Below are 8,655 nucleotides of genomic sequence, written 5' to 3' on the forward strand. Positions count from 1 at the left end.
AACAAAGCTCCAAGTAGCACGGGCTATACTGAACCCGTAGTGGACTTACCTGGCACAGGAGCGGGGCTGTAACTTACGTTAAATCGATTGAGTGATCGATTTATAAAGATTAAGCCACACACAAGAGGTGGCACAGGCATGAATAGCCCATAACTATGTTAAATAGACAGGCTGTCCCTTTTAAATGTCTATACCAGAGGTGAAAAGTAAAACCAAATGTCATGTCTGATGCATTTACTATACAAAGTGTCTAGACATGTTACCCAGCACCGGACCCCCCCTCCCCACCGTCATAGGAACAAATTAAAACTTTTGAAAATTAACTACTTTCAGTGATTGAACTTAAATATGCAGAACCTAAGCCAGATCATAATTTAAACAGTGACCGACGATATTATGGTACCGTTAAGTATCATTCTAAAAACTGCCATGATTAGCTAATATTGTCACGTCGCCCAGGTGTCAAAGTCAATCCTGGGGAAGTTTGTCATACTCGGCATTTAAAACTGAAAAATTATCACAAACCTATTTGTGATCAATCACAAATATCACTAAATCAAATAATTGCAGTCTAGTAAAATTAATGACAGGCAATAATAGGTAATGGGTAAGTGACGAACAAACCCTCTCTGTATGATATTGTATTGTAGTAAGCCTCCTTTATGTTAGTACCAGCTGGTCCTCGTGCTCAGGAAGCTGCACTCCACTAGTCCCTCTGCTTTAAGTCTGTGTGGGTCGAGCAAGAGAAGATGTCTGCTACCCCTACCTTATGCTCAACACTAAACATTTGCAGCATTAAGCAAACTTTTAAAACAAGGTATTTAAATAATACAGCTTTAAAATTTAGGTTAAAAAAACAGCGGCACCAAACTAAAACCCCTGACAAAACTGTAGACTACATTGATCTATAATTTATCAAGTTCAAGCAAGTTTACTTGGATAAAATACATAAAAAAATATAGTAGCAGCTTAGGCTGCACAGCACTGTGCTTAGGCACTCTTTCTCCTAGCTATTTCTACCTTCGTCTATTAGGTCCCTCGAGGAGCTCAAATTTACACAGTAGACAAATTTACACATTTACACAGTTTACACAGTGAAGTTCCCAAACTTCACCATTATTACCCACCATTTTCAAATAGCGTCCTTATTATTGCCCCCCCCCCCCCCACCTTTACACTTTACTGGTTATGATAGCAGAGGGGGCCCCATTACACTTATGGCCCCCCTACAAATTGCAGAAAGGCCCACCATGGGGGCCATGGCCCCCCAAGTTCGGGAACCAGTGCAATAGACAAATAATCATACTTGACATTTCACTCAAAGTTATCACATAGTACTTATTACAAACTGCATTACTAAGCTTTACACTTTTGTGGCAAAGTGTTTGTACCTTCAAGAATTCTATCATTCCATTATCACACATCCAAACAATCTTATGAGCTACACTAATAATTTCTTTATCTCTTATCAGGAAATTTACACTAATATATAGTGATCTAAAATGTGAGCGTACGGCACACTATATATTTCACATTCCTTATTTTTCACCGACATCACCGTATTGCAAATAATATTTATATCCTAACCTTAATCTCGTGTAAAGAGTCCTTACATGCCGACTTTCCCCTACCATAGGTGAATGACGCATTCCTGCTTATTATTGCGTTAGGCTTAAATGTATTACTGTTGTCCACCATTACCGTTCTCAACTTTGTTTTCTCTATATCCTCATGGATCATCTTGATTCTTGTCTATTTGCTTCAAGTTTATTTAACATAACTATTTTCTTCCGTAGTCCTTTTCGCCATCATCACTGACCTCTCTTAAAAATGTTGCCACGTGTGAAGGGATCCATATAATTCTTACTTTATACCCTTTTGTTAAGCTAGTAGGGTAGTTATGAGGGGAAGTTATTCAGCGCCAAGCCATCATGACTATATAGCACTTGGAAGGGGTCAGGATAAGGAATGGTAATGGGACGGGTGAGTGGGGGGGGAGGAATGGTGCCCAACCACTTTCACGGTCGGGGATTGAACGTAGACTTGCATGAAGCGAGACCGCATTCTTTTGTTAGTTTCTTAATATTCTCTCTACATTCGTCCACAATATGCTGATATACTGGTTTTCCGCTATTACCTGCTAGATGGGGTTCTGGGAGGAGTTCTACTCCCCAAGCCCGGCCTGAGACCAGGCTTGATTTGTGCGAGTTTCGTCCACCAGGCTGTTGCTTGGAGCGGCCCGCAGGCCCACATACCCACCAGGGTTGCCAGATCCAAATTACTAAAAGTAGCGAGCTGACGGTCAGAAAGTAGCGAATTTGCAAGTAGAGTAGCCCAATTTTTTGTTTTAGTCAAATTGAATCAAATCAAATGTTTATTCAGGTAAAAGTACATACATACAAGATGAGTTACAATGTTAGATTTCTAGATAGCGACAGTACATACAGACAGACGACATTCAAATTAATAAGTTTATCTTCCTTCTTTGATAGAACAGACTTTATTCTCATCTGCTGATGACTTACCTCCGATATATTTTGTTTGTGTTTTAATGTTTCACTGTTTCTTTAAACCACTTCTATGAGCTCTTATCTCAGTTCTACAAACTTTACAATATGCCTTATTTCCATCTTCTTTCACTTCAGCTAACCACTTTTCAAATACGGGATCCTTAAGCCAGGACATCTGAAACGCTTTCTGGTATTTAGACCACTTCCCCATTTTACACTTTTTTATCTTAACACTTAAGCAAATTCTAAAAGCAACAGCGGTAACTTCTTTTTTATATGCGGTAACTTGTGTCGAACTATCCTTCTGGAGGTCAGTCACACTAACAATGCAAGCACAGATGAAGCTGCCAAGTTCCCTGTATACTAATCCGCTCTAACGACAGTCATTTGATTCTTGGAAACACCTAAAGAGAAACCTAATATTTGCAGTAGGCAACAGTGGGAGGTCACTTAACATAGACAGTACCCGGGATGAAGTATTAATGACAATTAAGGTTGGGAAATCTATAGCCCCTGGGGAGGATTATCTCGCCTTGCGGTTACTTTTTCTTTGGGAAGTTCCTAGGATCAACGTCCCCAGGGGGTCGGTCGCTGACCTGGCCTCCGCAGTGATTTGTACACATGATATTATAAAAAGCATAAAAATCATCATTGAGTTTCTTAACATTAATAGCCCAACTTGTTTTTAAAGTAGCCAAAAAAAGTCGCAAGTAGCGAAATTAAAAATTTGGGAGCGCGGGGCTCTGAAAAGTAGCCCAATTCGCTACTTGTAGCCCAATCTGGCATCCCTGATACCCACCGCAGCCCGGTAGGTCCGGCACTTTTTTTTTTTTTTAGAAGTCTAGTTTCCAATTGAAGATGTCCACGGTTGTTCTGGCAATATTTCTTATGCTCGCTGGGAGGATGTTGAACAACCGTGGACCTCTGATGTTTATACAGTGTTCTCTGATTGTGTCTATGGCACCTCTGCTCTTCGCTGGTTCTATTCTGCATTTTTTTCCATATCGTTCACTGCATTACGTTGTTATTTTACCGTGTAGATTTGGGACCTGGCCCTCCAGTATTTTCCATGTGTATATTATTTGTCATCTCTCTAGTCTCCTTTCTAGTTTAAGTCTCCAATGCTCTACTATCAATAAAAAAAAAATGGGCATATTTACCATATCTGACTTTAAGCGTGCTAATACAGCTGTAAGTTCAGATTGCGTTGAAGAGTGTCAGTTAAGCGATGTATTACTGTAATACATCGGCACCGTAAACAGTATTACGGTGCCGATGTCGGTGTACTCCCTATATGCAGACTACATCTGCCTTTCCATGCTTAGACTACTGAACCATCACAAACATGTAGCGTTTTCTTTAAGTAATTGTTTAATTATATATATTGCCTTTAGCTGTCCTATTTCATACATACTCTTTCTTTAGCAGGGGAATAATTACCACATCTATGTTATATTCCTCCCATGGTGGTGGTAACCGTTCCTTAGGCAATGCAATACATGCTTTCAAGACATTTTAACATTAGAGAAAGGTCCTTTCATATTCTCTTATTGTAACTTAAAATACATTGTTAATCTCTTCCCACCTTTAGAACCGAGAGGATTAATTCATTAGCTCCCCTGCCTCTCATTACTCTAATCGCCAAACCTACATTTATCTCCGATATTCTATCCCCCCAATACTCTAAGTTCAATTCCATCCTCATTAGGACTGGATGGTAGAGCGACGATCTCTCTTCATGCAGGTCGAAGTTACATTCCCAACCGTCGTGGTTGAGCACCATTCCTTTCCTCCGTCCCATCACAAATCCTTATCCTGACCCCTACCACGTGCTTTATTCGTAATCGTTTGGCGTTTTCTCCTGATAAATCCCTTCCCGTCCATCCTCATTATCTCAACCATAGCCCTGGTTTATCCTAAGCAGAATATAATCTACTATGATTACCGTAATCAGTGTTGTAATTCAGTAATTCCAAGTTTATATTTCCGCAAGGTGGCTCAACAGATAATACGAAGCATGTAACAGTTCAAGTTTTGCTTGTAGCCAAATAAGATGGTGTATTGACGTTTATATAAATTATTTGCGAAAATTATGTTAAACCAGCGAGTAACAAATATAGGCCTACTATAATAAAATTTATCGCATCCCACTGTCGATAACAGGAAGCCTGCTAGGTTTATACAGGTTCCAATGTGCCAACTAATACTGATCTTCCACAGGATGCTACCCACAACAGTTGCTGAACTCACATTCCTGTCAGCAGTTTAAAGGATACTTGCCGAAACATCTCCCCCTGACCAAGAATCGGGCCAGAGATCTTTCGATTGTGAACCAATGGGAGACCTTTTATGAACATTTAGCTTGTAAAAATACTAAAGAATAATAGAGTGCTCTTTACAATCTCCTGATTTCCCCGTCTCCTTCAATATCACTCCAGATGGTAAATTCCGTTGAGATGGTAAATTACCGTAGCTCCCTATGATAAATTCCGTTATATATTTTCATCACATTTGAGGTATTACATAAAAAAGGGCATGGTTATAGTAAAGGAACCCAAATCCTAGGAATAGTTAAAACGTTTGACTGAAAAAAGTGACCCCGACGAGGACAGGAAGCCGGCGGCTTGTCGAAGGTTTCCCCCCCTTTCCCATTTGGCTTTAATTTTAAAGTACAACTGGAAAAGATAACAGTTTTAGCATTTATGGTTTAAGCTGGTAGGCTGTTCCATGGGTGAAAACGCATCTGTACCAATCTTGAGGGTTATCTTGAGAATTTCAGGGCTTAGCGTCCCCGCGGCCCGGTCCTCGACCAGGGCTCCTTTTTTGTTACCCCCCCCCCCCCAGGAAGCAACCCGCAGCAGCTATCTAAATCCCAGGTACCTATTTACTGTTGTTAGGTAACAGGGGCATCAGAGTGAAATTCTTTAGGCCATTTGTCTCCGCCTTCACCGGGGATCGAACCCAGAACCTTAAGACTACGAATCCGAAGCGGTCCACTCAGCTGTTAGGCGCCAAATACAAAAATTGTGTAGATTTTCAAAATCCAGCTCGATAAAATAAAGACAATGGGAGTACCTTTTACAAGCCGCCGTCTTCCTGTCCTCGTCGAGGTCACTAGAGATAGTAGCCCCTCACGTAAATTAAACTGCGCATTTTGAAGATGTTCCTAAGAGTCTGGATATTTCATAGTTCACTGGTCCAATATATTACTGTCCTTTTACCAGGCGCTCCACCGTCCGTAAATATGGGCTCCTCAAGAACAAACTGGAGATTACCTCTGACATTAACAGTAGTTCAGTCGACCTCATGGTAACAATTCACACGCAATATCCACGAGCTCCATCAAAGTATAAGGAATTTTAAACTGCTCTGAATCAACAAAACTTACCTACTGATGGTCCATTTGCTGATGACAATGCGGCATTGCTCCTGATAACGTTGGAAAGGCAACAAGCGGCGCGGCCCAAGGGTCGAGAAGCTGCCATTGCAGCGGAGTTACACTACCAATGTTCGCCCCAACACTCACTGTTTACGTCTGACGTCACTCCCACCAGCTGTCTCCCACTATGGCTTGGCTCCGCGAGTTCCAGTTGCTCCTTCGCCAATTATTTTTATTATAAATTCATAAATACTGCTATGGAAGTTCTAAGTTTGACGTTTTATTTTTATAAAAACATACGTTTGTTTTAGTTAGCTTACTTAAATTTAAGTAGATTGTAATAATTAAACAAAACAAATGTTAAATTTAATGCATATCTGCCTCTCTTCAGGATTCTGCAACCAGAGAAAACGATTCTCCAGGAACCAATATATTTATCTATAACTATTTTATTTAAAATAATAATACTAATTTATTATTATTATTTTGACTGACACACACACACACACACACACACACTCTCTCTCTCTCTCTCTCTCTCTCTCTCTCTCTCTCTCTCTCTCTCTCACACACACACACACACACACAGCAGATTGTGCAAGGTATTGAGGAGCGCCTTTTTGGCTAGATTGTTACTGCAATGACTAGAAGGGGTTCAAGGTCAATCACCAGCAGGGATGAGGAGGAGGACAGATTTATAGACAAATTAATAGGGAAATTTGTAGAGAGAAGGAGTGATTGGTTGGAGGATCTAATCCAGGGGATTAAAAGTGAGGTATTTCAGCAAATACAGGATGCGGTAGAGAGGCAGAAACAAGAACTTATGCTCTATGTTCAGGAAGAGATTAGGAAGGGAAGAGAGGACTGGGAGAGGGAATGTGCTCGTATCACAAACGAATTAGGAAGGTTTAGCAGCAGGGCTAAGGATAGAGGATTAGTGGGAGATGGGTTAGTGACTGCGGTTGGGATGGGGAATCCCCAGGGGACAGGCTACCAGCATGACAATGAATTCCTGAGGAGACGGTCTATTATAATACATGGATTATTCGAATCTAGGGCACCAACAAGACAAGAGAGAATAGAAACAGAAAAATACGAATTGCACGAGATATTGAGGTGTATTGGAGCAGAGATGGCAGAGCGCGAGGTGGATATCAATCGACGGGTTGGACCTTACAATTGTACCAAGAAGAGACCTGTTCTGGTGCAATTCTCCAATGAGGAGGCAGTGGAGTACATAATGAGGAGCAAGCACTTACTCAGAGGAAGTGAAACCCATTACAATGTGTTTATAGAGAGGTTTATGACGAAAGATGAGCAAACAGCCCACAAAAATAGATGGCAACAACGACAACGTACTAGCCTCCCAGGTAGTCTCACCTCCCAGGTCACATCCCAGGTCACCTCCCAGGTCACCTCCCAGGTCACCTCCCAGGTCGCATCCTCCCCAACTCAGCCCTCCTATACATCCCCCCTGCCTCAGCCTCCCAAAACCCCCCTGTCCCTTCCACATTTGCACCTCCACAACGATTCCCCTGCCCCTGCTACATCACACTTGTCAGCGACCCCAGTGGGTCAAGCCATGCCCTCCCCAAACCCACCTTCCCATCCCCCCTCCCCAAATACCCCTTCCCACTCCCCTGCCCCTTCTACCCCATTGACTTCAATTCCATCTACTCCATCCCAGCTTCCACTGCACCCCTCTTCCACTCACCCCCAAACCCCACCCAACCCTCACCCCTCCTATGCACCTCCAGCCCACATTTAACCCCCTCACCTTGTGACCCCCTAACACCTTCCCCCATCTCCCTCTTCCCCTCTTCTACCCCAAAACCCCCACCTACCCCCGATTCCCCCCTAACTAATATACCCTCTCTTCCACTCCCAGCACCCATGCTCCATTCTCATCTCACCTCAGTATCCCTCTTCCCCCCAACCTCTCAACCTCTATCTGACTCTCAGTCTCACTCTATTTCTCAACCCCCCTATGCTATTCAGACCCCTAACTTTCAGACCCATTATGCCCTTCCTACCCCCCTAGATGCCCAGACCCCATTCGCCTACCAGGCACTCCCAGGCACCCCCCTAGCACCCCCCCACTCGCCCCCACAGCCCCCACTTGCCCCCCAGACACCCCCCAGTTCCCTCCAGACCCCTGGTGAAAGGGGGAACTCTGACACCCGAGTTTCCAAGAAGAGTCTCAAGGTTTGGTACACCAATGCTGATGGGGTAGCCAATAAAGCAGAAGAGATAAAAGAAAGAGTTAGTGAGGCAGACCCAGACATAGTGGCAATAGTGGAAACTAAAATAAATGGCATGATCTCGGATGCAATCTTTCCAGAGGGGTACCAGGTGATAAGAAAAGAAAGGACACAGAGACAGGGAGGAGGAGTGGCACTACTAATAAAGCGGAAATGGAAGTTTGATGAGCTGGAAAATCCGGGTACCAATGAAAGCACAAGCTTCATACATGGAACCCTGACAGTGGATGGGAAGAAGATTGTAATCTTGATACTCTACAATCCCCCACCAAACAGTAGAAGGCCCAGGCAGGAGTACGAGGACAGCAACAAGACATGTATGGATGAACTGCAGAGGGCAGCAACTTTAGCGCATAGAATGAGAGCGAAGCTGCTGGTCATGGGGGACCTAAATCACGGAGAGATAGATTGGGAAACGAGGAATCCCCATGGCGGGGAGGAGACCTGGGGAGCGAAGCTGGTAGACGTTATTGACAGGAATTTCCTAACACAGCATGTGAAAGAA

At 43.1% G+C, this 8,655-nt stretch overlaps 1 protein-coding gene across 2 annotated transcripts in view; it reads right to left on the reverse strand.

The window, feature by feature from the left end:
* Nucleotides 1-6,055, reverse strand: part of LOC123762622 (thiosulfate:glutathione sulfurtransferase) — a 42,874-nt gene extending 36,819 nt beyond the window's left edge. The window contains exon 1 of one of the 2 annotated variants that reach the window (XM_045749238.2): nucleotides 5,899-6,055. In XM_045749238.2, the coding sequence (XP_045605194.1) occupies nucleotides 5,899-5,995 (97 nt within the window). In that variant the 5' untranslated portion in view covers nucleotides 5,996-6,055. The remainder of the gene's footprint in view (nucleotides 1-5,898) is intronic. The other variant, XM_045749237.2, reaches the window with a different exon arrangement.
* Between the last annotated feature and the right edge of the window lie 2,600 nt (nucleotides 6,056-8,655).

Source organism: Procambarus clarkii, chromosome 27 (genome assembly GCF_040958095.1).
Source record: "Procambarus clarkii isolate CNS0578487 chromosome 27, FALCON_Pclarkii_2.0, whole genome shotgun sequence".
NCBI classification, from domain to species: Eukaryota; Metazoa; Arthropoda; class Malacostraca; order Decapoda; family Cambaridae; genus Procambarus; species Procambarus clarkii.